The sequence below is a fragment of the Saccopteryx leptura genome, chromosome 9 (assembly GCF_036850995.1).
Source record: "Saccopteryx leptura isolate mSacLep1 chromosome 9, mSacLep1_pri_phased_curated, whole genome shotgun sequence".
NCBI lineage: Eukaryota > Metazoa > Chordata > Mammalia > Chiroptera > Emballonuridae > Saccopteryx > Saccopteryx leptura.
This window is the reverse complement of record NC_089511.1, coordinates 9,846,970-9,874,838: the sequence shown is the minus strand read 5'-3', so window position 1 is coordinate 9,874,838 and position 27,869 is coordinate 9,846,970. Positions and strand designations below refer to the sequence as shown.

The 27,869-nt window shown below is 51.4% G+C and overlaps 1 protein-coding gene across 3 annotated transcripts in view; it reads right to left on the bottom strand.

Moving 5' to 3' along the window:
• The window catches only part of NLRC5 (NLR family CARD domain containing 5), a 92,555-nt gene that overhangs the window by 42,718 nt on the left and 21,968 nt on the right, over positions 1-27,869 (bottom strand). For all 3 annotated transcript variants that reach the window (XM_066348510.1, XM_066348511.1, XM_066348512.1), the window contains exons 2-14: positions 18,032-18,130; positions 15,591-15,900; positions 14,770-14,829; positions 11,825-11,893; positions 8,960-10,637; positions 7,823-7,906; positions 7,591-7,674; positions 6,249-6,332; positions 6,042-6,131; positions 5,359-5,418; positions 3,464-3,529; positions 2,342-2,425; positions 483-566 (exon numbers count right to left, since the gene is read on the bottom strand). In XM_066348510.1, coding sequence (XP_066204607.1) covers positions 483-566; positions 2,342-2,425; positions 3,464-3,529; positions 5,359-5,418; positions 6,042-6,131; positions 6,249-6,332; positions 7,591-7,674; positions 7,823-7,906; positions 8,960-10,637; positions 11,825-11,893; positions 14,770-14,829; positions 15,591-15,888 — 2,741 coding nt within the window. In that variant the 5' untranslated portion in view covers positions 15,889-15,900; positions 18,032-18,130. The remainder of the gene's footprint in view (positions 1-482; positions 567-2,341; positions 2,426-3,463; positions 3,530-5,358; positions 5,419-6,041; positions 6,132-6,248; positions 6,333-7,590; positions 7,675-7,822; positions 7,907-8,959; positions 10,638-11,824; positions 11,894-14,769; positions 14,830-15,590; positions 15,901-18,031; positions 18,131-27,869) is intronic.

The window sequence follows — 27,869 nt, the reverse complement described above, 5'->3', positions numbered from 1 at the left end:
GCCCCTCCAGCATGGCTGGAATCGGGGAATGGGTGGGACAGTGGGGGGCAGCTCCCTCAGTGAGGATGGGCGTGGGGATGGGGGGGGCGGGCAGGGACCAGCTGGGACTCCCCCAGGCACTCCCTGTTACCCAGCAGTGGGACAGGCCACTCACTCCAGCTTCCCTCAGTGACGACGGGCGTGGGGATGGGGGGGGGGCGGGCAGGGACCAGCTGGGACTCCCCCAGGCACTCCCTGTTACCCAGCAGTGGAACAGGCCACTCACTCCAGCTTCCCTCAGTGATGACAGGCGTGGGGATGGGGGGGCGGGCAGGGACCAGCTGGGACTCCCCGGGCACTCCCTGTTACCCAGCAGTGGAACGGGCCACTCACTCCAGCTTCCCTCAGTGACGACGGGCGTGGGGATGGGGGGGGGGCGGGCAGGGACCAGCTGGGACTCCCCGGGCACTGTCTGTTACCCAGCAGTGGAACGGGCCACTCACTCCAGCTTCCTGGCGAGGTGCAGCCTGGAGGCGGCCTCGGCCATCAGGCGACAGCCTTCGTTCTCCAGTTGGTTCCCTGAGAGGCTGAGACAGAGGGGCCCGATGCCCTGGGTTGCTGGGGCCGGGTCCCTCTCCACCCCCAGCATGCACACAGGGCCTCACTGACTTTGTCAAAGCATCAGCCCAACAAGTGAACCTTACTAATAATGAACGGTGAAAGACTGCGTGCTACCTGCCGGCCGCTGTGCTAGGCGCCTTTACAATTCCTGAGTTTTTCATCCTCTGACAACCAACCCTATGAAGCAGGCCCGATTAGAATCCTCATCTGACTGATGCGTGCACTGAGGCGCAGACTGGTGAGGGCGCTTGCTCAGTGGTGGGCCTGGGATTGGAACCCAGGCAGCCGGACTTCAAGGCCTCACCCTCAACCGTTTAGTTAGGCTGCCACCTTTTAATTGCTTCTGGTGAGAACCTCCGTGGTGACAGGGGCGTGTGATCTAGCCTGGGACCAGGGAAGGCTTCCTCAATGTTTGAGCTGCTTGCTAGAAAAAACTAGGACTTCGACAGGGAAGGGGTGGCAGAGGGGTGGGGTCACAGGAGCAGCGCATTCAAAGGCACATGTGAGGACCTGAGAGGGAGCCCGTATCAAAGACTGAGTGGGAGGGCGCGGTCCGACAGGGTTTGGGGTTGGGAGCAGGGTTCTGGACCACACAGGGTTTTAGTGTTTGGGCTTTGTCCTGAGCAGCGGGCAGTTGAGGAGGGGACAGGCAGGAGGGAAGTGTGATGCCCTCTGTGCCAGGCGGAGGTGGCCGGGGTAGGAGCAGGGGACCCAGTGAGGAGGCTGATGGGGTCACCCAGGTGATGGGTGAGGGCTGGGCTAGGAGGTGGATGACAAGAGGGCGGTTGGAGGTCTCTGTAGGGCACAGGCCGACTCAGGAGGGACTGGCTATGCGGTGCGGGGGGAAGGGGAGCCGAGAGGGTCCGGTCTCTGTAACCAGGTGGGTGACGGGCCCTTACTATGAGTGAGAACATGGGGGGGGGGGGGCAGGCCACTGGTGGCAAGGTGGGTGAAAGTACGTGAGCTTGGTAAAAACCACTTTTTCTAATCTTGTCTTGGTTCTCCCAATGGGGGCAGGCCAAGGCTTAGCTAAGCTTTCGTCACCGAAGCAGCCCTCACCCCGTCCAGCTCACCTGGGGTGGGGCCACTCATCTGAGAACACATTCTGGCATGCCCTCACTCCACGGTCACACCCGTGGGGTTCCCTGGGGCGGTCCTGGCAGGGCTCCCTCCTGGGGACAGGACAGGACTCCACCAATCCCTAAGCTCTACTCTCAAAGGCTCCGCCCAGGAGCTGGACCTCCCAAGAATCTTTCCAGCCAGAAGAGAGGTCACCTTGCTCTAGTCTGGGAGGAAGACAGGGTGAGGGGACCCTGAGGGCTATGGTTTGGAAGACAGACCCAGGTGCAGTAAGGTTTCTGCGTTGCGGGTCTCAGTGACAGTGGTCCAAGGATGAGACCTGTAGTAAGACCGTCTGAACTTGAGCCCTGGCCTGGATTCTTCCTAGCTGTGTGACCTTGAGCAGACTTACCTTCCTATGACTTCATTTCCTCCTTCCTAAAACGTGTGCAGTAACCGTGCTTACGTCACAGAGACGTGAGGATTCAATGAGAGGATGAATGTAAATGCACCTGGCACAGGGCAAGTGCTAAGTCGCGGCAGCTGTTACGACCATCTGATTCCCCCAGATCCTTAATGAGGCACCTTCCCCATACCACCACCCCCCCAAAGCCAATGCCTTTCTGACACTGTTCTGCCTTCCTCTCCTGCCTCCTGCCCCAGAGCGTCCCATGATACTCACTCCAGTTCATCCAGGTTGGGGCCTTCCTGGAGCTGGGCTATGAGCGCCTCCACAACATAGACAGAGAGCTGACACTTCTGCAGCCTGGGGTGGGGGGCAGAGGGGATCAGAGCAAGAATGCTTCCTCTAGCTCCCAGCCCGTTGCCAGGTGTGAGTGCTCGGGGAGCCAGGAGGCTCAGGGGCCTGGTCTAGTCCTGGTCCTGCTTCTCAGTGACTGGGTAACCTATCCAAGACTCAATTTCCTCCTTTGTTAAGTGGGAATAATAATGTGTGCTCTGTGGCCCTGGCTGGATAGCTTGGTTGGTTGGAGCATCGTCCCGAAACACAACGATTGCTGGTTTGATCCCCAGTCCGGGCACATAAGGAAATGGATAGATGTTCTTGTCTCTCTCTCTCTCTTCTAAAATCAATAAATAGCATTTTTTTTTTTTTTTTGTATTTTTCTGAAGCTGGAAACGGGGAGAGACAGTCAGACAGTCTCCTGCATGCGCCCGACCGGGATCCACCCAGCACGCCCACCAGGGGGCGACGCTCTGCCCACCAGGGGGCGATGCTCTGCCCCTCCAGGGCGTCGCTCTGCTGTGACCAGAGCCACTCTAGCGCCTGGGGCAGAGGCCAAGGAGCCATCCCCAGCGCCCGGGCCATCTTTGCTCCAATGGAGCCTTGCTGCGGGAGGGGAAGAGAGAGACAGAGAGGAAGGAGGGGGGGGGGTGGAGAAGCAAATGGGCGCTTCTCCTGTGTGCCCTGGCCAGGAATCGAACCGGGGACTTCTGCACTCCAGGCCGATGCTCTACCACTGAGCCAACCGGCCAGGGCCCAATAAATAGCATTTTTTAAAAAGGAAAAGATATGTACCTGTAGAATTTTCAAAAGAAGAGCACTGAGGTAAGGGATATAAATATCGCAGAGCCCAGCACATAGCAAGGACCCATTAAGGTACAGCTATTATTGCTGTTTTTCCAGAAGCTCCTTGTTCAGGCCAGATGGGTTATCCATGTCCTTTTTCTGCTCCATGTCCGCTTGTCCATCTGTCCTCCCTGCCCCTGCTACAGCTGCCCTGGGAAGGAACCCTCCAGCCATATCATACTCCACCCCTTCAGGCAACGGGTCCCACCGAGGTACCTGAGCGTCAGGCTTCTGCTCTGAGCCTCTTTCCTGGGGCTGGTGTTTCCCTGCAGGTCTTGAGCTCTGGCAAAAACAAAGCCAACATTGGCCTGGGCTCAGGAGTCCAGGCTCTGGTCTTGGCTTCTAGGGGCCGAAGACTCTTTAGCATGACCCCCCAGTGAATGGGTAACAGAGACAGTCGCTTGAAGGCGCAGCAAAGCAGCAGCAGCAGCGACAGGCTTGAGGCCAAAGGGAACCTTCATTCAAATTCTGACTCTGCCATACAGAGCCGTGTGGTCTCAGGCAAGTCCCTTCACCCCTCCGAGCCTCCATTTCCTCTTTTCTGAAATGAAGTGACAATATCTACCACAAAGAATGACTGAGGGGCCCTGGCCGGTTGGCTCAGCGGTAGAGCGTCGGCCTGGCGTGCGGGGGACCCGGGTTCGATTCCCGGCCAGGGCACATAGGAGAAGCGCCCATTTGCTTCTCCACCCCCCCCCCTTCCTCTCTGTCTCTCTCTTCCCCTCCTGCAGCCAAGGCTCCATTGGAGCAAAGATGGCCCGGGCGCTGGGGATGGCTCCTTGGCCGCTGCCCCAGGCGCTAGAGTGGCTCTGGTCGCGGCAGAGCAACGCCCCGGAGGGGCAGAGCATCGCCCCTGGTGGGCGTGCCAGGTGATCCCGGTCGGGCGCATGTGGGAGTCTGTCTGACTGTCTCTTCCCATTTCCAGCTTCAGAAAAATACAAAAAAAAAGAATGACTGAGGGATTGAACGAGGTGATGTATGATCAAGTGGCCACCACAGGTACAGAACTGAGGCTTGGTGAAAAAGCAGCTGCTGTTGTCTAAGAAGTGACGGTCCTCCTTTGTGATGTACCGCCTGTGGTTCAGAAGGCGGACAGCATGGGCTGTGTGTGGGTCAGCCACTCTTCCACTGGCCCAGGGGAGGGCTGGGGACTATGGAGGAGCTGGGACATTGTGAGCCAGGTTTTCACAGACTTTGAGATTAGTGCCATCCCACAGAACTTACTGCAGGGATGGAAATGTTCTGTACTTGTGCCATCCGTGATGGGAGCCACTAGCCTCTTGTGGCCTTTGAGCACCTGAAATATGGCTAATGTGACTGATGAACTGAAATGCTCATCTTATTTGATTGTAATTAATATAAATTTAAACAGCCACAGTGGCTAGTGGCTACTGTAGTGGCTATCCCATCTCTGGGGACAGTCGGAGTAGGAAAGAGAGAGGCCTGCTGCATCATTGTATAAGTGAGAACCTTGAGGCTCAGGGCAGGGGAAGACTTGCTCGAGGACATACAGCTTCCTCTGTCTCTGAGTCTTGGCTGGGGAAGGGAATGGTGTACGGAAGCACAGTTGGAATGTTCTTTTCTGGAAAAGCAGCTTCCCTCTCTCTGTCCATCAGAACTGGCCAAGTTGGAATCCCATGAACAGCTGGAATAGGCAGCATTTGGGTGCCAACTGGATGCCATTGGTGTTCTGAGTACTTGAAATGTATTCATTCATTTAATTCTCAGAACAACTCTAAGATGTAGGCATCGTATTTGCCTTCTTTTTTTCTTTTTCAGTTGGAAGACTTTCCCCCACCTAGTAATGCCAATCTAACAGTATCTTCAGGCCTCCATCCACCCCCTCCAAAGATCTGGCTCACTCTGAGACTTCTGGGGATGTTCCCTCACCACAGGGGCCAGATGTGGTCCAGAGATGCTTGAGGGAGCTCGAGTCCTTTGCTAACTCTGACGAGCCAGTCGTTTCTTAGGGCAGCAGCAGCAGTAGCAGCAAGAAGAATCCAGGCATTCCAGCTCTTCCTAAGCTCCCTTGGCTACCTTTTCCCACAACTGCCTGAGCCCAGATCGCATCTCAGGATGAGCCCAGACCCGTCCCCTCCCTAACTGCTTACCCATGTAGCTCTGCAGCTGTCTCTGTGGGTGGGAAGAGAAGGATGACGAGGTCCGCCTTCCTGCGGGGTCAGACACCAAGCCATGAGACCCGTGGACTGGAAACCAGCATTCACCCCCTCCCCGCACCCCCTCTGCTGCCCCAAACAGCCAGAGGGAGCTGTTTGCGATTGACAGAGGGACAACAGAACGGGGGGAAAGGCTCCAAATCAGACACATAAAATTGTGACTCTGTCATTGCGCGACGAATCCCGAGTCTTTCCAAAATCCAGGAAAACAACTTTTACAAGAAAGATAATAATAATTAGGAATGCTGGAAGATTTTATTGGCGTTACTGTGTTTTAGGATTAAGAGGCATAGCCCTCAGCCTACCCCGTGACCCAGTCACCCCTGGTTCAGCACCACGGAGAGCGACACGTGGCTAATGATTCCTTGAGCTCTGTGTATACTTCCTAGATTTGCTGATTCATTCCTTCATCCATCAGTCTGTCGGCCCGTCCATCTGTCTTTGCATTTATTCACTACTTATTGAGTACCAGGTGCCAGGCCTGAGCTTGACTCTGGACACACTGGTGAGAAAACAGACTCGGGCATGGACATCTCACAGACTAGGGGGCTTCCTCTTTCTTCTGTCCCTTCCTCTTTCTCTCAAGACCCTGAAGGCTGGTTCCCACTCCTGCTCACCTGATTTGCAGCATCCTGATGGTCGGGCACGTGACTGCCACCTTTGTCAAGCGGAGTAAGGTCGGCAGGGAGACACTGTTGTGGCTCAGGCTGCGTGATTGTGACAAAGGTGTCAGGAGGGAATCCCGTATCCCACAGGCTCCAGACTTTTGCTCTCCAAAGTGGGAGGGGGACTCAGGCAGGGGCTCATGTGGAAAGACAGCTTACTCAAGCTTCCGGAGCCACGGCAGGCGAGGGAGGACCTCCACAATGCTCAGCACCTCCTGGTCCTTGAGCTGGTTATCCTGAAAGCTGTAGGAAGACCGAGTCCCTCAACCCTGGGGTGGGGGCACTTGGAATCTCCAGTTGGTGGGTGACAGACATGGTCACCTCATGGGGGAGACACTAAACAGGGGCGCAGAATGTGTTGGTGACCTGTTCCATGGTAGCTAACAGGTCTAGCTAGGAGGAAAGGCCCTCTGCTGGCCTTGCTTCTGTCCTTATTCAGTCCCTATGGGGAGTTCCTGCCTGGTGGTCTAAACGACCCAGATGGTGGACAATGAAGACCTCATGAGGTGGGATGAGACCCAGCACCCTGCTCTCAGGGAAATGCCTGGGATATGCCTGAGGCCCAAGGTCATCAGGGCCTCTTGGCCCCCATCTGGACTGGGAGGCAGGGGCTGCCGCTTCAAGCCTCACTTGTGCTCTGAGTGCTCTGGCCCAGACTCACTCAGAGCCCTAGGCCAAGCACATTCCTTTCTGGCCTCACCTTCCTCACCTACCAAATGGGGTCCACAGTCCAGCCTGCCGGTGTTCCTAGCTGGAGGAACAAAAGAACTGAAGACTTCAGGGGTGCCTTCGTGTGGAACCACTCTGGTCAGGAAAAGACCATGTTTGGGCATAATCTTAATCTTTCCTTCCATCGTGGGGAGTAAGCATTCACAAAGACACCCAAGAGAGGGGCCAGAGCGGAGCTGAGGTCTCACAAAGGTGCCAGCCGGCAGTGGCTCTGCCAGGGAGTCTCTGAGGAGGTGCCCTGGCCCCACCCTTCTTGGGCCAGTCGTCACAGAAAGAGGGCAGGAGTATACCTGCGTGCATGTGCACTCAGATGTACAGGTGGATCTACGTGTGCATGCACATGTATGCTACACATGTACACACCCGTGAATGTGCATGTCTGCAGGGCATATGCTTAGGTGAGCAGACAAGTGCAAGTGTGTACGCGTGGGCATGAATGTGAAGCTATGTGTCTGTTTTGTGCATTTCTGTCTACCCACAGTGCCCGACACCTGCCTACACACTGTCACTCCTCCCCTCAGGGTCACGGAAAGAGGGAAGGGGGCCTCAAAACTCAAGCTCCTTCAAAATAGCCCAAAATGTCGGATGAGAGAAGTACTTCTCTGGGCTCTTTGGGAGCCTTGAACTTGGATCCAGCCCCTCCAAGTTCTTGGACTGGTGCCTCCCCTCTATGAGCTGCACTGAAACACTACCGGCCAGACCCCACGGAATGTGCAAGGCCTGGGCAGTGACCTCTTCCCTCAGCCAGAGGGTCTCCCTGGAGCCCACTCACCTGGCCTCCTCCAGCTGTGGGCAGAGGGGCAAAGCCTGCACCAGGTGGCGGATGCCTCGGGCCGTGATCCTACTTCCTGCTAACCTGCATGGTAAGCAAAGACGGAGGGGAGAAGTGGGGATGGCAAGGGGGTAGGCCCGGAATCGGCCCTGTGGGGGGTTGAGGGAAGGAAGGAGGGCTCCAGAATCAACCTCCGGATGAGGCTCCCTCTTGGTCCCAAGTCCCGGCTCACCTCAGCTTTTTCAGGCTCCCCATGGTCGGCAAGCTCCTGGAGAGGGCTTCGGCAAAGGAGTCCCCACACTTCCTGCTCCTGAAGCTGCCGCAGGAGGAGGCGAGGCAGGTGATCAGTGCTGGGCGGGGCTTAGAGGGCATGACCCTCCCCTCTCCACAGATGGGCGTGAACACAGTCATGCTGACAGTAGCAGTCGTGGTTGCAGTGGTTGTCGTAACAAACACCTATTACGGTGGAGACTGCTAATTGTCCACCATAGTCCCTTCTCCGCATAGGAAGCTATAACTGAGAACATGGTTTCCCCACCAGGGATGGTATTTCCCAGCCTCCCTTGCAGCTCAGCGTGGCCATGCTCTCATCACTGGAATGTGAGTGGGGGACGTACCTTATTTCTAGGGCTGACCTTAACTCATTGGAAGTAGTTAAGCCACACTCTCTTTTCCTTCCCCCAAGCCAGAGCACAGATATGCCCGTGACTCAGCTTTGACCTTGTAGCTCAATGTGTCCGAGACGACGGAGCAGCAGTGGAAGGAACCAGTCCTTGCGTGACCCCTTAGAGCTGAGCTAGCCCCCCGACTTGCACTCTGAGTCTTCCACGGGAGTGAAAGTAAACGCTACATTATTTAACCCACTGTATTTTGGGAAGGGGTGGGGTGGGGGTTCTTCGTTCCTGCAGCTTAGCTTTCTCTAGCTGCCTCACATACTGAGCCTTCACTGTGTGTCGGGAGCTGTGCTAAGAAGAGGTTTTCATGCAGTATCTCAGCTCATTCTCACAACAACCCTACGAAGTAGGTATTATTATGGATTCATTTGAGGGATGAAGAAACTCAGGCTGCGAGGTTGAAGAACCTGCCCGACGCCGCACAGCCTGGAGCACAGGTTCTGGCTCGCGGCCGAGAGAGGGAGATGGACTGTCCAGAAACCACGACCAGAGGAGATCCCGCTGGACTCCAGAGGTCCCCGTGAGGCACAGTGCTTCCTCTCTGTGTCACAGGCTCAGGGACAGGAAGGGCCTACCTAGTCTGATACTCAGGACTCTGACCCTGTCTCCATCAGCAGGGGTCTGCCAGACTGGTTGGCCTCCACTCACCCCAAAGTTCAGTTCCCTCCCTGGTCCTGCCCCGCCCTTCCTCTCACCTGAGGTTCTCCACCTGCCCACAGCCTGCCAGGGCCTCAGGGCAGTGGGGCTCCAGGGGGCAGCCATCAAAATCCAGGTGGATGGGAACATCCCTGTGCCCCAGGATGTTGGTTAGGGCAGCCAGGTCGGCGTAGGTCAGTGGGAAATTATGGAAGGGCAGTTGATAGGGGAGACTTTGGGCCATGAGACTGGCCAGCTCAGATGCCTGGGTCTCCCCCACACAGTGACACAGCTCTATAACCTTTGGTCCCGTGAGTCTGCGGGTGGCCAACTTCTTCAATGCCTGTATGACGGCGGCCTGCTTGGCGCCCAGCCCCGCCTCACAGTGCTGTGCCAGGCGGCTGAGGAGGGGTCGGCAGGTGCAGGAGGCCAGTCCTGCCAGGAAGGTGGGGAGGTGGTCTAACAGACCCGGTCTGGCTTTGGTCCGCAGCACCCAGCGAGAATGGAGGGTGACATGGCTGGCGAGCGTGCCTTTGTCCACCTTGGGGCTAGTCATCAGATGCAGGGCAGCGAAAAACTCCTGCAGGCTCAGGTGGGTGAAGGCATAGCCCGTCTCCTGCTGCCCGGGGCCTGTGCGGACGCAGAAGGAGGTCAGCAGGCCGAGGGCAGCCCCGAAGGCCATTGTGGATGGAGGAATGTCTCCTGCAGAGAAGATAACCTTCCCGGTCTCCAGGCCCCTCAGGGCCACCTCACCGAGGCCCAGCAGGGACTCGGCAGCCCGGTGGTGCCCGCGGGGGCTGAGGGCCAGCACCATCTGCACGTAGTTCTGAGTCACCGTGGGCAGGAGGGCTGCGGACTGGCCCGGAGTGATGCCCGGGAGCAGATGGTGGAGGCAGAGGCAGGCCACTTGGCACAGGGCAGGCACCGCGCACAGGCTCCGGAGATGGCCGTTTGCCCGCAGCTCTGCGAGGGCCGCCTCCTGCGACGGCTGGTTGCTGAAGAAGCGGCACACGAACTCCTGCACCCGCGGCCCATCGAAGCCCCACATGTGGATGGTGGCTGCCTCTGTGGGCAGGCAGTCTGGCAGCTTCCCTGGACGGGAGGTGGCCATGACCCTGCAGCCAGGCAGGAGGGTCCCACGGCACAGGCCAGAGAAGAGGGCGAGGGCTGGACCCAGGGCCTCAGGACCTAGAGTCTCCTTGCTGGAGCTGGGGTGGAGAGCTTCCTCCAGCCCATCGAAGATGAGCAGGACTCCGTTGGCGTTCTCCTCCAGGTACTGGAGGACAGCGTCATTCCCTGCCTCGGGGCTCAGGTACAGATCAAAGAGGAGCTGGGGCAGGGTCAGCACGCTTGTAATCAGGTTGAGCTGGCGGAATTCGAAAAGGAACAGGGCCTGGAAACGGTCCAGCTGGCCCTCGGCCCACTTCCGGCAGAGCCAGCGAGTCAGCGTGGTCTTGCCCATGCCGGCTTTCCCCAGGAGCACCATCACCCTCGGGCCCTTGTTGGTCTTGGAGTTGAAGAGGTCTTGGATGCTCACGTCAGCGCCATCTTCTGCCCGGGGGCTCCCCGGGACGGCGCCCCCCGCGGTGTCGAAGGCTGCCGTGGCCCGGCTCCACTGCAGGATCGTGGGGATGTAAGCCTCCTGGAAGGTGCGGGGCTGTCCCGGCCCGGGGAACGTGCCATCGTAGCGCTGCTGGGCATAAGTCCTCAGCAGCTGCAGGTACCGCTTGGCCAACTCTGCTGGGGGCAGGGAGATGGCATGAGGGCAGGAGCCTCCTCCAGCCCCCAACCTCCTCAACCCAGCATTGGCTGTGGGGGGCCTGTAGCCTCAGCTGTATGTGTATATATATAGATATGGGTTGGGGGGAGCAGCAATAGCACACCAGGGCTTCTGTGCCACCCAAATCCCTCGAAGGAATTGGTTCTACAGAAGCAGAGACTGGCAGTGGTTTAAACAGGGACATCTAATGGGGAAGTGTGAATCATGGCTCTCTGTTTTGCAACAGCACAGGTGGTGTAAAGTTCTCAATAAGATGGGGGAAGGGCAAAGGGACTCTAATCAGAACAACCTCTTCCGGTGACATCTGAGTGATCTGTGCCCCTCCACAATATTTCAGTTCTGCAATGGCTGGGGGTGAGCGCTAATGACCGGTAGGTCCAGGCACTGACCAATCAGAACTGCAGGAACTGGGCCCCTACTGTGCCACGTACTGAAGTTTGAATTGCTGAGACGCTGGGAAATCTTGGGTAGTGGCCCAGGGAAAGGTTTGGGGCCACTGTTGGGGGACACTGGGAGCCCCCCTGGGGGACATGTGGCAGCAGTCTGTTTTGTATGGACGTGAATCGTCCGGCTATTCCTGTGGCGGTTGGTTTTCCCAGCTGGTGGGGCAACTAGTCCTGAACCAGGACTCCTTTGGACAACCAGTGCAAAGTGAGAGAAATGATGTCTCTTCTGTTTTCTGTGGCCTGGCCAGTCCTCAGAAGTCTCCCCATGGGCCCCTGAGGGCTTCTGCTTTGGGTGGGGCTTCTCCCTGCTATCCTGTTTACCCCGAAAGTGGCCAGAGGGCTCAGGCCTGCGGTTATGAAGGTCACTTCCCTGGGGCCCTCTCAACCCTGAGGACATGGGGTGTCCCTGGAAGAGACTAAATGATAAAGCTGTGGCCTGTTGGGGTACTTCCAGCTCCTTCAGCTTAGCCATCTCTGGAGAAGCACCCTTGTGGTCTATGGGGGAGACCACTCCTTGCCAGACTCAGCTCTCTCTTCTGCCCACCGAGGACCTTCAATCCTGCTTTCATGGACGCTTGAAATATAAAAGTCACTAGGCCCCTGGAGGCTTGTCGGCAGGGGACAGAGTCCAGACCTGTGCCTGGACCCCAAGGCAATCCGGTCCCTATGTTCGGGTCCTTCCCCATGTTGGCACCCACCTAGCTGCTGCTTCCTGGACTGCTTCGGGCGGGGCGAGGACCCACAGCTTGGGAGAGGCCGCTTGAGGCCTGGAAAAAAGAAAGAGTAAGGAGTGAGGTTTGGGGACTGAGGAGGTACCCAGTACCTTTGGGGAGCTCCATTTCACAAACAGGCAGCAGGCAGGCAAGCGTATCCACACCCAGGGACTGAGTGAAGGCAGTTCAGGGATAAGGGCCAGAAGGGACCTTGGACCAGGACAGTTCTGATGTGTTGGAGGGTTGGAATGATGGGGCAGATGCTTTCTGTCAAAGCCTGATGTTACTGCCATGCACAGCTGCAATGAAAAAGTCCAGACATCTATAGAAATAAAGGTTCTGAACCCACTGTGCACATCATACTCAATGGGGAAAGAGCAAAAGCTTTTCCTCTAAGATCAGAAACAAGGCAAGGCTATCCGCTTTCGCCACTTCTCCTCAATACAATACTGGAAATGCTAGCCAGAGCAATTAGGCAAGAGAAAGAAATAAAAGGCATCCACATTGGAATGGAACTAAAACTGCCTGTTAGCAGATGAAATGATCTTACATGTAGAATACCCTAAAGACTCCTCACAAAGAAAGTTTTTAGAACTAATAAATGAATTCAGCAAAGTGGCAGAAGACAACATGCAAAAAAACAGTTGCATTTCTATACACAAACAATAAACAATCTGAAAAGGAAATGATAAAAAAACAATTCTATTTACAATAATAGCACTGAAAAGAATAAAATACTTAGTAATTAACAAGGAGGTGAAAGATTTGTAAAATAGAAACGACAAAACATTACTTAAAGAAATTTGAAAAGACACAAATAAATGGAAACACATCCCATGTTCATGGATTGGAAGACTCAATATTGTTAAAATGTCCATGCCACCCAATGCGATCCACAGATTCCTGCAGACGCAATCCTGATCACAATCCCAATGACTTCTTTATTTTTTGCAAAAATAGAAAAAGTCATCCTAAAATTCATATAAAATCCCAAGGGACCCAGAGAGCCAAAATACTCTTGTAAAAAGAACAAAGCTGGAGGATTCACACTTCCTGATCTAAAAACTTACTACAAAGCTACAGTAATCAAAACAATATGTATTAGCATAAAAAAGGCAGTTATAGACCAATGGAACAGAGAGCCCAGGAAGAAACTTTTGCATGTAAAATGTCTTTTGACAAGGTGCCCAGACCATTCAGTGGGAAAAGGACAGTCTTTTCAATAAATGGTGCTGGGACAACTGGATATCCACTTGCAAAAGAATAAATTTGAATCTTTACGTAATACCACACATTAAAAGTAACTCAAAATGAACCAAAGACCTAAATGTAATACCTAAAGCTCTTAGACAAAAACAGGACAAAAACTTCACTACATTGGATTTGGCAACAATTTCTTGGGTAAGACTCTAAAGGCACAGGTAACTAATGAAAATATAGACAAATGGGATTTTATAAAAATTTTTAAATTTTGTGCATCAAAGATACTATTAGAGTAAAAAGGCAACCCGCAGAATGGGAGAAAGTATTTGATAAACATATATGTCTGATAAGGGGTTGATATATAGAATATATAGAGAACTCCTAAAACTCAACAACAAACAACCGAAACAAGCTGACTAAAAAAAATGGGCCAAGGATTTGAACAGACACTTCCCCAAAGAAGGTACACAAATGGCCAATAAGCACATGAAAAGATGTTCATCATAACCAATCATTAGGGAGATGCAAATCAAAACTATAATGAGATGCCACCTCACCCCCATTAGGATGGTTACTATAAAGAATAAAAACCGGAAAATAATAAATATTGACAAAAATGTGGAGAAATTGGAGACTTTGTGCACTGCTATAGAAATGTAAAATAAAATGTGCAGCCACTATGGAAAGCGGTGTGGAGTTGTCTCAAAAAATTAAAAATGGAACTAGCATAAGACCCTGAATTCTAGATATATACACAACATCACTGAAAGCAAGGTCTTGAAGAAATATTTTTCACCCATGTTTATAGCAGCACTATTCGCAATAGTTAAAACATGGACGCAGACTGAGTGTCCGTCGGTGGATAAATGAGTAAGTAAAATGTGGTATATCCACACAATGGAATATTAGCTTTAAGAAGGAAGAAAACTCCGACACATTCTAGAATCTTGAGTACATCATGCTGAGTGAAATAAGCCAGTCACAAAATGATTCCGCCTCTACGAGGTCCTTAGAGTAGTCAAAATCATAAAGACAGAAAGTAAGACATGATTCCCAGGGGCTGGGGAGGGATGGACTGGGAGTTACGGTTTGACGGGTAGAGTTTCAGTTTGACTAGATGAAGAGAGTTATGGAGATGGGTGGTGGTGAGGGTTGCACAATAATGAGTGTATTTAATACAACTGAGCTGTGCACTGAACAATGGTTAAGATGGTAAATTTTATGACCACAATAGAAAGAAGAATGAAGAATGAATAAAAAGAAGAATGAAGAATGCATAAAAAGAAGAATTCTGAGAATGGGGTGTGGCCCATGGATCACTGAGGGAGTCACCACTAATTGTTGACTCCTCTGTGTTCCGAGCAGAGAATCAGTCAGAGGCTCCCCGTGTGTGGACAACAGGACACAGGTCTGTCAGGCCCAAGGCGCCTGAATGGTGAGGGGCCTGAGCCAGCACGTTGTAGCATCAGGCCCTGTGCTTGGGAACAGAGAAGTGAGAACAGGCTTCCCCCAGTGAAACCAAAGATCTCTCCCAGGAGGCTCCAGGTTAGACCCCTGCGACAGGCCAAAGCCTGGAGGGGCACAGAGGAGAGAAGGTGGGGCTGAGAGCCAGGTGAGGGGCAAGGAACATGCGCAAATGGATGGGGGGAGGGGGTCAGCCTCCCCTAGGTTTGATGTGGGGACTGAGCATGCTCCCACCCCTCCTGCTCCCAGGCCCCAGGCCTCACCGTGGTGGAGCTGAGGTTCGAGTGGGCTTTCCTCACCAATGTCCGAAGGGCTGGGAAACCCTGAGGAAGAGAGAACAGAAAACACCATGGGGATGTGGCGGGTGCCCTGGGGCCAGCCTGGTCCCTGCCCTCTGGCTCAGGGCTCATCTGAAGGGTGGGTCCCCAGCAAGGGAGAAGCAGGTTACACTCAGTGATCTGTGGAGGGCACAACCGATGGTCAGCCATGAGGCAGTGGGGGGCAGAAACCTGTGTGTATATGTAGGTGTGTGCATGGACTATGTGTGTGCATGCACGTGTTTATACAGGCGTGCACACATGTGCATGTGTTTGTACACACGTGCCCGTGCATATACACACACGTGTGCCCATGGTGAACCCTCTGCATTTCCTGCACGCGGCCTGTGGTAGAGTTGTGGAATGAGTTCTCACTGTTTCTCCACGGTGCTATGTAAACAGAAGGTGCCCAGGAAATGCCCACTGACCCGAACAGACTCAATCTCCCTCCCATCAGTAGAGGTCAGAGGGCTCTCTCCCTGTGACTGCTTCTGACCACGTGGCAAGAAGGAGCCACTTGGGGACTATGGGCTACTTGGAATTTCCTGGCTGGAAGGAGTCACCTCACCCTTTCCTTGTATCCTGCCTCCTGGGGCAACGGGGGTGGTACAAGGGAGAAGGAGTCCCCCAGGTCCCCAGCTGACGTAGTAGCATTAGGAAACGTGCTCTGGGACATGTCTAGACACATGGACTTTTTGGCTGGGCCATGCCGTCTCTGAGTGGCTCGGGCGCGCCCAGCCGCCCGCACCCCGTGCGCACGCGCTCACCGTCGCCATGCTGGCCCCACGTGCTCAGCAGCAGCACCTCCAGCTCCAGGGGCACCTCCAGCTCCATGCACACACAGTGGATGAATGCCCGCCAGGTGGCCGGCCCTTGGGTGTGCAGCTTCCGGAGTTGCAGGAGGACCCTCTGCGTGGGGTCTGCGGCCTCGTTCCCGGAGCCCGGGTCCGCGTTGGGGAGGAAGAACTTCACCTTGGCACTCAGCCATTCTGGGTCATTGCTGAGCTGCCTCACAAGCCAAACCCACTGGTTCCTGGTGCCCAGCTGGACGCTAATGGAGTCCATGAGGAGCTGGCCCTGCGGGGACAGGGTAGGCAGGTAAGCTGGGGGACAGATGAGCTGGGGGGACAGATAAGCTGAGGGGTAAGTGGGCTGGGAGGGACAGGCGAGCTGGGGGAGAGGTGGAATGTAATCCCAGATAATGCAAGCTCTCCTCTCTAAGCAAACCCTCCCCTTCTAAACGGGAGCTCTCCAGCACCCTGCTGGCAGGAGTGCCAATACAAGGCGAGGGCACTGATGTGGCAGAAGCCTAAAAGGTTTGCAGCCCCTTTGACTCAACAACTCCATTTCTTGCCCTCTAGCCTGAGGAAACAATCATGGACGTACACAAAAACTTTCATTACAAAGCTGTGCACTCAGGAATACTTACAATAGTTAAAAATTGGAAGCAACCTCAATGCCCAACAAGCAGGGATTAGGTAACTCATTGGCTGTTTGTCATACAGTGGAATATGCTACAATATTTCCAAATGTACTTTTTGGTACTATTTCCTTAATAATAGTGGCAAACATTCAGAAAGCACTTCCTACGTGTTAGGCACGGTCAGTACTTTACGGGTCTCATCTGATCCTCAGAACTCCAGAGACCCACACTTCTAACTCTGAAAAGGTTGAGAGGCCCACCAGGAGCCAACCTGATCGACTCCCAGAGGCTGGGGCGAGGGCAATGTGCCCGGACTCCAGCAGAATCCTACCGGGCACATCTGCACTGCCCCCCATCCCCACCACCCGCCAGTCATCCATCCCCACCCAGACCAATAACAATAACCCCTCACGCAGCCACAGGACTTTAGAATTCATGAAACCTGCTCACATCCACGGGGGGGTGGGGGGAGGCAGACGATCATCATCCCTACAGAACCGATGGAAATAGACTTCTCACAAAAATTAGGGGATATTTTATTGCTTCCTAGTCGTTTTGAAATATCCCCTAATTTTTGTGAGCAGTACACAAAGGCGAATGAAAGGTAATGGATGTGCCCGAGGTCATGCTACAAGTCCACGGCAGAGCCAGGCTTGGAACCGAGATTTCTCCGTCACAGCCAGTCAGTCGCCAAGGCCTTGGAGCCCTAGATGGCACCAGACAAGAGCCACGTCCCTGAACTTTGTGTGATCTTGGTAACAGGACGTGATCATGGCCGAAGGCTGTGGTGTGTCCAAAGTCCAATGCTGCCCAGAAAGAAAGAAGCCATCCAGAACAGCAGAGGCCAGGTGGCAAGAGGAGTATCTTAGATGCTATAATTTGGGGGGCTCTTTCTCCTCAAATTTCCCCTCCAGCCAGTCTAACACGATGCCTTTGCTTTCACCATCGGTGCTCTATCTCCTTGGGGTAAGACATCAAGCTCTTTAAAGATAACCATCCAGGGAGAAAAAGCTCATTGCCTCCTGATTGGTCATTGAGACTTCTGTGGGAAATCGCCTGGGAGGTGGGATTAGAGTAGAAAGATCTTTGGCCCCAGAGTGGGGAGACTAGCCTTCTTTCCCTAGCACTATAATTAATCCTCAAATAATCTCGTTCTCCTCTTTCTAGGCCCTTCGTAGGATTGCATTTCCTTGCTCCCAGTAAGTCAGAAATGGCCACGAAACTAGCTTCAGCTAATGAAATATGCTGAAGAAGGACCCGAGTCACGTCTATGCAGAAGTTTTAAGAGCCAATGTGTGACTCAACACGCTCTCTCTTCCTCTGCTGCAGGGACCAGCAGTAATCCAGGTCTGGGCTGTTGCCTTAGGTGAGGTCCAGATAAGAGGGCAGTATGGAAGAGGTCCCAGTAGGTTAACAGTAGACGAGAAAGAGAAGCAGAAAATAAACTTTTGTTCTCCTTAAGACACTGGGACTTTGAGGCTGTTTGTTACTCAGCACAAACAAGCCTGTTGTGATACACTCACAATATGACCATCAGCAAGTCTCTTCCCTATCTGGGTCTCAGTTATAGCATCTCTGAAATGGGTAGAGTAGGTGCTATCTCAGGCCCTTGCTGGATTTTCTGTGTCTGATTTTCACCCTCATGCTGAATGGTGGCTAAGGTTTGTTGTGTTGGGGACAGCCCAGTGGGGTCAGTCTGAGAAGGGAGCAGTCTTGGTAGTGGGCAGAGGAGTGAAGGAATGAATGGGAGGAACGGAGAGGAGGCAGAGGGAACAGATCACCTACTTGGCTTCCTGGCTCATCATAGATGTCCTAAGGTATCTGCAGAGAGGGTCTCAGGGGTGCCTGAGCTGGACTTGCTGGTTGGTTCCATAGGGCAGGCCCCTAGGAGAGAGACAGGGTACTCTCCTCAGTATTCCCCAATCCACGAGGAATGCTGTAGGGCAGGGGTCGGGAACCTTTTTGGCGGAGAAAGCCATGAACGCCACACATTTTAAAATGTAATTCCACGAAAACCATACAACGACCCATGTACTTCACGTATTACCCAATAAAAATTCGGTGTTGTCCCGGAGGACAGCTGTGATTGGCTCCAGCCACCCGCAACCATGAACATGAGTGGTAGGAAATGAATGGATTGTAATACATGAGAATGTTTTATATTTTTAATGTTATTATTATTTTTATTAAAGATTTGTCTGTGAGCCAGATGCAGCCATCAAAAGAGCCACATCTGGCTCGCGAGCCATAGGTTCCCGACCCCTGCTGTAGAGGCACCAGCCCTCCCCCCTGCCTCCAGCGACACCTCTGAGGACATTGGACCCAGAGGCAGTCCCCTCCCCTTTATGCACCAATCCTGTTCTTCCCGACCCCAGCTCTTCTTGTCCCTGCACTGGGCACTGCTCACCCTCCCTGGGGTCACGTCCTGCCACACCTGGCCCAGAGGAGCTCCCTTAACCAGCTCAGTGACTTGGGCCATCACAATATGCCCTTCAAATATGGCTGATTTATTACAGCGCATTTATTGGGAGGAAAATGGAATAACCCTTCCGGCAGTTCCTAATAAAACTCCAGAAGGGTTAGGATCTGCAAGCTCTTTCTTATTACATTAGGAAGTAGCTTTTAAACAATTGAGAGTCAATACTCTTTTCAATGAGAAAACCCAGAGGCGCAGACCAGCGCCTCACCCGGAGTACAGTAAGTAAATCAATGATCTGGCACAACTGTGTCTGGACTCCACTTCCGGATGTTGCCCAACCACTCGGGATGGACAAGAAAGAAAGATGACTAAAATGTACATGGAAGGAAAAGAAAGACCAAAGACCAGGATGTGCACTGATTGTGTATCTGTGAAGTATGAGGGAGGTCACTACAAAGTTTCAGAACTTTAGATAAATCCACATAAATAGGGCACATTCTAATATAAGAGAGATCAACACAGCAGTTAGAAATGAGGAAAAAAACAACAACAGTGCTGTTGAAGAGCTACTAGGGGTACTAATGACATTTCTTTAAACAAAATTGTCAGATTCTTTTTTTTTTATTATTCATTTTAGAGAGGAGAGGGAGAGACTGAGAGAGAGAGAGAGAAGAGACAGAGAGAGAAGGGAGGGAGGAGCTAGAAGCATCAACTCCCATAAGTGCCTTGACCAGGCAAGCCCAGGGTTTTGAACCAGCAACCTCAGCATTTCCAGGTCTACGCTTTATCCACTGCGCCACCACAAGTCAGGCAAAAAACATTGTCAGATTCTAACAGAAGAAATGAAGAGAGGCATTGAGATACAGCCTTGCTCGCCTCTCCAGCACAGGAGATCCCCAAGGCCCACCCTGGCGACCCAACCCTCCAGCCTCCGGGGACCCTACGCTCTCCGCTCCTGGGGGGTCTGCCCTTCTGAGGTCTGGGTAGAATCTGGGACAGACTGAGTTGTGTGGCTCTGGAGGAGGGGCCACCCCTCCACCTTACCCTAACCTGACCAGTATCCCCACTTCTCCCAACTCCCAGCGGCCCCACCCTGCCGAGGTCAGGTTCCCGGCAGACTTTGGGGCAGACTGAGTAGTGTGGCTCTAGCATGGGAGAAGACCAGTGCAGAGCCATCCCTCCATATGGCCAAACCTTAATCTATTTTATTTATTTATTTAATCAATCAAATTATTAGGGTGACACTAGTTAACATAATTATACAGGTTCCAGCCCGACCAGGCAGTGGCGCAGTGGATAGAGCATCAGCCTAGGATGCTGAGGACCCAGCTTCGAAACCCTGAGGTCACTCGCTTGAGCAAAGCTCACCAACTTGAGCACAAAGATCACTGGCTTGAGCAAGGGGTCACTTGAGCTGCTGGAGACCCCACCCCTGGTCAAGGCACATATGACAAAGCAATCAATGAACTACTAAGATGCCACAACAAAGAATTGATGCTTCTCCTCTCTCTCCCTTCCTGTCTGTCCATCTCTCTATTTCTCTTGCTTAAAAAAAAAATTATACAGGTTCCAAATCTTAATCTAATTTAGCCAGATGAACTCTGCTGGTCTCATTCTAACGACTCCCTGAGACCCCACTCCATCTCAAAGGTGGGCGAGCCCCCAGCAGGTGGCAGCTAGACGTGGTGTACCCTGGGTTATTTGCTGAGTGGTCTGAGCCCCAGCACTGACACCGAGTTTGAACCTGTATCAATCTGGTGACCACCACCCCTCCCTACCTGGTGACTCACTGAGAACTTATCTCCTGCAACGTGAGTACCTCATTCAGTGACTGAGCCCACAGGCAGCTGGCAGGCGGACGCAGGTGGAGGCGGATCTCTGGGCACCTCGGGACTTTTGCTGACCTGCCCTCGATCCTGGTGCTGGTAAATGCGGTCTTGGTGCACGGCTTGGTCCTTCCCCCACACACCAAGGCCCAGCAGAGGCAGACACAGACACAAAATGTGGATCGCTTTGTAGCTCCAAACAGGCTGCCCAGGGCCAATCACCGGCAGTGTCAGACATCGGCTTGAACCCGAGCCCTCTCCAAGAGGCCCAGAACCAACACACCCTTTGGCCAGCTTCAGACAACATCAGAGAAGGATCCAATTATCCTGACAAGCAGCATAGCCAGGGAAGATCTCAGCAGCCGCCAGACCCTGCTGAGGCGAATTCCGCTCTGTGTGGTCAACACCTGAGGACTTCTCAAGTGTCCCTCAGGGGGCCATTCCACCTCAGGGTGTAGAAGCTGAATCACAACTTAGGTCAAGATGTAATCTTTCGCCTGACCATTACTCATCTGCTGTCTCGGGGTTCCTGATTGTCCGAGGTGGGGGGAGGGAAAGGCTAGGTCTTTGAGGGAGAGAGCAAGAGCGAGTTGTTTCTACAGCTAGAATTTAAAACTAACTCTAATCAAAGTCATGAGGACCCTCAGTTTCAGTAGATCTACACAACGGGATATTTCTCAGCAAGAGAGGTGAATCACAAAAACCTTATGCTCAGTGGGAAAAAAAAAAGCTCCAACGTATTCTAGTAAGTAAACTCAAATTTAAAAGCTGTGGCATGTATTTGTTTGAAATGTGTGTGTATATGTGTGTGCGTGTGTGTCCACCCTTTACATAGAGACTAACCATGGGGCTGCACGAGAAAATGGTGACAGAATTGTCTGGGGAGGGGGCCTGGGGAACACAGGCAAAGGAGAGCCCTTTACACCGTACTCTTGGACCATTTTGTAGCATTTGAACTTTTTACCAGGCATGTTTTAATTAAAAATTAAAAAAACCCATAAGAACATTTACACTAAAAACTAGAATAGACATTTCCCCAATGTGTAAGGAAGAGAAACACAGGTGATGAGTAAGGGCAAGAAACTACCGGAGCTGCCTCACAGAAGTGGAAGTTCCCCGCATCACATGAACAATGAACCAAACGGCCTGAGGAAGGGAACAGATGTGGGTAAGTATGACCGACAGAGGCTGAAAGTCCCGATTAAAAAGTAACTCATCCATCTGGAAGGACACAATGTATTCTACTTTTTAATGTTTTTATGTGGGCCACAGGGACAAAACTACATTTTCCCTGGAACTGAGGTTTAACAAGTCAAACCGATAACGTAATGAATATTTGCTAAATACCAGGCATGTCCCTGCAGATCTTATCTACTTGAATTCTCAGAATGACTCCTCCCGGATGCCTCATGTGGAGGTGAAGATTTCTAAGCCCTACCCTGAGCGCCTGGTGTCCCCTCCCAAACTAGGGGAGCTGCTGCCACCACCCTTCCCATTTCCGTGAAGGGCAGCCTCGTGGCTCCTTGAGCGCAGACCAAAGATGGCTGCCTCTGTCCAAGCGTATCACAGAATCTCACTTCCTTTACGGCTACTGCCTAGACTTGACACCATCATTTCTCACCTGGATTCTTGCACCAGGAGAGTCCCTTCTTCTGCCCACCCCCGGCACCCTCTGCGGAGGCTCAGATCATCAAGTTAAAACGTGGCCCATGTCCCATGCCTTTGCCGCTTGGAAACTTCTCTTCTCACCTTGCATGAGAGCCCAAGATTTTCTCCACACTAGCAAGTCCTTTGAACAGTGTTTGCTTTTTAATCAAATGAGGCTTACTGACAGATTTCTCCTATTGTGATAGTTCTTTTCCACCAATATTTTAGTTAACTTTTGGCAATTGATGGACGAGTTACTGAGAAAGTTGTTTATTTCTCAAGAATATTCTAAATTCTATAGAACACAGACAGTTGTATATAAGATCGTCTTGTACTTCCAAGTCGCCTCATGTCTTCACACTTAACGTAGTTTATTTTACTTCATCGTTTTCTCCTTATCAGACTTGCCAGCGGTTGGTATCTCATGTTTAGAAACAAACTTCTGTTTTTACTGACCCATTCCATAGACTTCTCCTTTTCCTAGTTTAATCATTTTGGTTTTTCTCTCATTTCTTTCCCCCGATTTACTGAGGCTGTTCTTCTTTAAACTTATGCCCTTTATTGCTTAGGTCCTCCCTAGTCTTTTCCTTTTAAAACTTAATAAGATAAAAACTATTGGTCATTTTTTCATAAATGTATATCAGGTTTATATCAATTTTATATTATATACGGTCTACCGGAAAGTTCTGTCCGTTTTTGGAATAAAATAAAATACAAATTTTTCTTACCGTCAATAAACTTTATTATTAAATAATATAATTGAGGCCCTGGCCAGTTGGTTCAGTGGTAGAGCATCGGCCTGGCATGCGGGAGTCCCAGGTTCGATTCCTGGCCAGGGCACACAGGAGAAGCGCCCATCTGCTTCTCCACCCCTCCCCCTCTCCTTCCTCTCTCTCTCTCTCTCTCTCTCTCTCTCTCTCTCTCTCTTCCCCTCCTGCAGCCAGGGCTCCATTGGAGCAAAGATGGCCCGGGCACTGAGGATGGCTCCTTGGCCTCTGCCTCAGGTGCTGGAATGGCTCTGGTTGCAACAGAGCAATGTCCCAGATGGGCAGAGCATCGCCCCCTGGTGGGCGTGCCGGGTGGATCCCGGTCAGGCACATGTGGGAATATGTCTGACTGCCTCCCTGTTTCCAACTTCAGAAAAATACAAATAATAATAATAATAATAATAATAATATAATTGCCATTATTATTAATGATTTCTTGCCAGAGTGAGGGCAATTTGTATATCCCATTTTTGAAAAATGTTTTATCTTTTGATGCGAAAAATTGAACCAGTGCTTGTTTGATATCTTCTTCATTTTTGAATTTTTTGCCCTTCAAAAAATTTTGTAAGGACAAAAACAAGTGATAGTTGGAGGGTGCTAAGTCCGGGGAATATGGTGGATGCGACAGAATTTCCCAGCCTAGTTCTTCAATTTTTTGACGAGTCCCCAAAGCAGCATGTGGCCTGGCATTATCATGATGCAGTATGATGTTCTTCCTATTGAACATCGCCGGCCTCTTTTCTTGGACTGCTGTCTTTAAATTATCCAGTTGCTGACAATACTTCTCCGAATTGAGCTTTTTGTTCGGTTTTAAAAGCTCATAATGTATTGGTCCTCGAATGTCCCACCATATTCACAACATTCTCTTATTCAGAGTCAAATTTGGTTTAGAGGTGTAAAGGCTAGGTTTTCCGGGTTCACAATATGCCCTTTTCCTTACGATGTTGTTGTAGGTAATCCACTTTTCATCCCAGTTATCATCCGGTTCAAGAAGGGCTCGATTTTGTTCTGAGCAAGCAGAGATGTGCATATGATGACTCGATCATCCAAATTCTTCTGACTTAATTCATGTGGCACCCATCTTGAATATTTCCACACCAATCCTATCTTCCGAATATGGTCTGAAATGGTTTGCTGAGCTGAATTAAGCCTTTCTGCAATCTCCGATGTTGTCAGAAAAGGATCTTTCTCCAACATGGTCTTAACAATATTGTCATTGATCAAAGATGGTCACCCAGAACGTGGCTTATCAGAAAGGTCGAAATCACCTGTTTCGATTTTTTTTGTGTGTGTATTTTTCTGAAGCTGGAAACGGGGAGAGACAGTCAGACAGACTCCCGCATGCGCCCGACCGGGATCCACCTGGCACGCCCACCAGGGGCGACGCTCTGCCCACCAGGGGGCGATACTCTGCCCCTCCGGGGCGTCACTCTGCTGCGACCAGAGCCACTCTAGCGCCTGGGGCAGAGGCCAAGGAGCCATCCCCAGCGCCCGGGCCATCTTTGCTCCAATGGAGCCTTGGCTGCGGGAGGGGAAGAGAGAGACAGAGAGGAAGGAGGGGGTGGGTGTGGAGAAGCAAATGGGCGCTTCTCCTATGTGCCCTGGCCGGGAATTGAACCCGGGTCCCCCACACGCCAGGCCGACGCTCTACCACTGAGCCAACCGGCCAGGGCCTCAAATTTTTTGAACCATCTTCTGCATGTCCTATCAGAAACTGTACCTTCACCAAACACTTTCAATAAATTTCTACATGCTTCTGTGGCATTTCTTCCTTGTTGAAATTCATATCAAATACAGTGTGTAAATGAACTTTATCAGTAGCCATGGGTACACTATGGCTTCACACATAAGACTAACGTGAATCAACTTTGTTTTAGTTAATTTGCTATGTCAGTATGTGTACATTAAGTGATAAAAATAGAGAGGCACACATGCACCAAATAAACATGTGCTTACGTGTCGAAACTTGTTGTGATAGAAACGGACAAAACTTTCCAGTAGACCAGAACTTATCACTAGATGATAGTTATAGTTGAACTGAGTCATTTAAAAGGGGGTAAGTGGATTTTTAAACCTTTGTCATTTTTTTGTTTTGCTGTGCTATACAAAGAATAAATTCTACACAATTTCTGCTTTGGAATATGATAAGATTTTTCTTTTTCTTTTTTTGCTTGGTATATACAGTAATAAGTTTTAAAATATTCCATGGAACATTTAAAAACATATTCTTTTTCAATACAGATGGATTTCTGTCTCACAAATTATACTACAATAAAGTCTAGACAGGGCCAAGTTTAAAAGTCTAGACAAGTGAAACCATGAAAGTACTATCATGGTATAGATCGTCACTTTACAACGATTCATAAAGCCGTATGTTTAATTGTTTGCATTGTTTCTGTGTTATGCTTCACAACTAAAAAGTTTAAAAATTTTTTTTTTTTTGTATTTTTCTGAAGCTGGAAACGGGGAGAGACAGTCAGACAGACTCCCGCATGCGCCCGACCGGGATCCAACAGGCACGCCCACCAGGGGCGATGCTCTGCCCACCAGGAGGCGATGCTCTGCCCCTCCAGGGCATCGCTCTGCCATGACCAGAGCCACTCTAGCGCCTGGGGCAGAGGCCAAGGAGCCATCCCCAGCGCCCAGGCCATCCTTGCTCCAATGGAGCCTCGGCTGCGGGAGGGGAAGAGAGAGACAGAGAGGAAGGGGGGGGGGGTGGAGAAGCAAATGGGTGCTTCTCCTATGTGCCCTGGCCGGGAATCGAACCTGGGTCCCCCGCACGCCAGGCCGATGCTCTACTGCTGAGCCAGCCGGCCAGGGCTGTTAAAAATTTTTAAGTGCTTCTTGGCCTGTGGTGGCACAGTAGATAGAGCATTTTACCTGGAATGCTGAGGTCACCCGTTTGAAACCCTGTGTTTGTCCGGGCAAGGCACCTATGACAAGCAAGCAATGAACAACTAAAGTGAAGCAACTATGAGTTGATGCTTCTTGTTTCTACAACCTCCTCTTATAAAATCAATAAATAAAAATCTTAAAAAAATTTTTTTTTACATGCTGGAATAAAAACATGTGAAAAAGTTTAAAAACTAATTTCAGAGTAGAGAGGGCTTACCCAAGCATGACAAAAAAACTCAGAAATCATAAAAGAAAAAGTGTAGGAAACCGCCCATATATAAATTAGAATTTTTGTACTGCCAAAGACCACCACAAAGACAGTGAAAAGACCGATGACAAACTGGGAAAAAAAAATCTGCTAGTCATGTCACAAAGACATAAGATTTTAACATATGAGGACTTACTCCAAATCAATAAAGAAAAAAAAAAAACACATCACAACAACCTGACAGGGAAGTGGGCAGAGAACACGGACAGTTCACCAAACAGGAAATACAGGGACTTTTAAATACTGTATGGGAAAAGTGTCCAACCTCCCACGAGAGGAAATATATGGTAAAACTCAAAAAGGTATACCACTTGCCTGACCGGGCGGTGGCGCAGTGGATAGAGCATCGGACTGGGATGTGGAAAGATCCAGGTTCGAGACCCCGAGGTCGCCAGCTCGAGCGCGGGCTCATCTGGTTTGAGCAAAAAGCTCACCAGCTTGAGCCCAAGGTCACTGGCTCGAGCAAGGGGTTACTCGTCTGCTGAAGGCCCGCGGTCAAGGCACATATGAAAAAGCAATCAATGAACAACTAAGGTGTTGCAACGTGCAACGAAAAACTAATGATTGATGCTTCTCCTCTCTCCGTCCCTGTCTCTGACTCTCTCTCTGTCTCTGTAAAAAAAAAAAAAAAATGTTATACCACTTTCCTTTTCCTAGATTGGCTAGGATATCCCAGTGTTGGCAAGGCTGTGAATTAACAGACTCCTTGAGGCATTCTGTGGAAGAATAAACAGGTACAACCTCTGCCTACCAACATTCCAGATGCCACATAACCACACCTAGCAATTCCATACCCAGGTGTTTAGCCTACAGGTCTATTCATAATGTGCAAAATCATGTGCACGCAGGCACATGCGTCCGGTAATGGGCAAAAGCAGGTGGACAGTTGGGAGTGACATTCTTCTGAGTTAGCAAAGCTATTGCAATAACCGTGACCTGCCTGTCCTTTTCCATACCAACAATGTTCAACATACTTTTGCCCACCCCTGTATTCAACATGGCCTCGGTTAACAAAGACAAAGACTGGGAAAAACCTAACAGGCTGTCCAAGAGGAGCCGCTTCAATCATGGCACGTTTGTACAATGAACTCCTGCGGAGCCGCTGAAAAGCAAGAGGCAGAACGGAGCGGAAGGACATCGGAACAGTGTCCAGGATACATTATGTTTTTTTAATTTTTTTTTTTTCTTTCATTTTTCTGAAGCTGGAAACAGGGAGAGACAGTCAGACAGACTCCCGCATGCGCCCGACCGGGATCCACCCGGCACGCCCACCATGGGGCGACGCTCTGCCCACCAGGGGGCGATGCTCTGCCCCTCCTGGGCGTCGCCATATTGCGACCAGAGCCACTCTAGCGCCTGGGGCAGAGGCCACAGAGCCATCCCCAGCGCCCGGGCCATCTTTGCTCCAATGGAGCCTCGGCTGCGGGAGGGGAAGAGAGAGACAGAGAGGAAAGTGCGGCGGAGGGGTGGAGAAGCAAATGGGCGCTTCTCCTGTGTGCCCTGGCCAGGAATCGAACCCGGGTCCTCCGCACGCTAGGTCGACGCTCTACCGCTGAGCCAACCGGCCAGGGCCTAATTTGTTTGGTTTTTTTTAAAGAGCAAGGGCAGAACAGGGTATAGAGCAGTGGTTCTCAACCTTTCTAATGCTGTGACCCCACAATACAGTTCCTCATGTTGCGGTGACCCCAAACCAAAAAATAATTTTGGTGGCTACTTCATAACTGTAATTTTGCTACAGTTATGATTCCGAATGTAAATACCTGATATGCATTATGTATTTTCCGATGGCTTTAGGTGACCC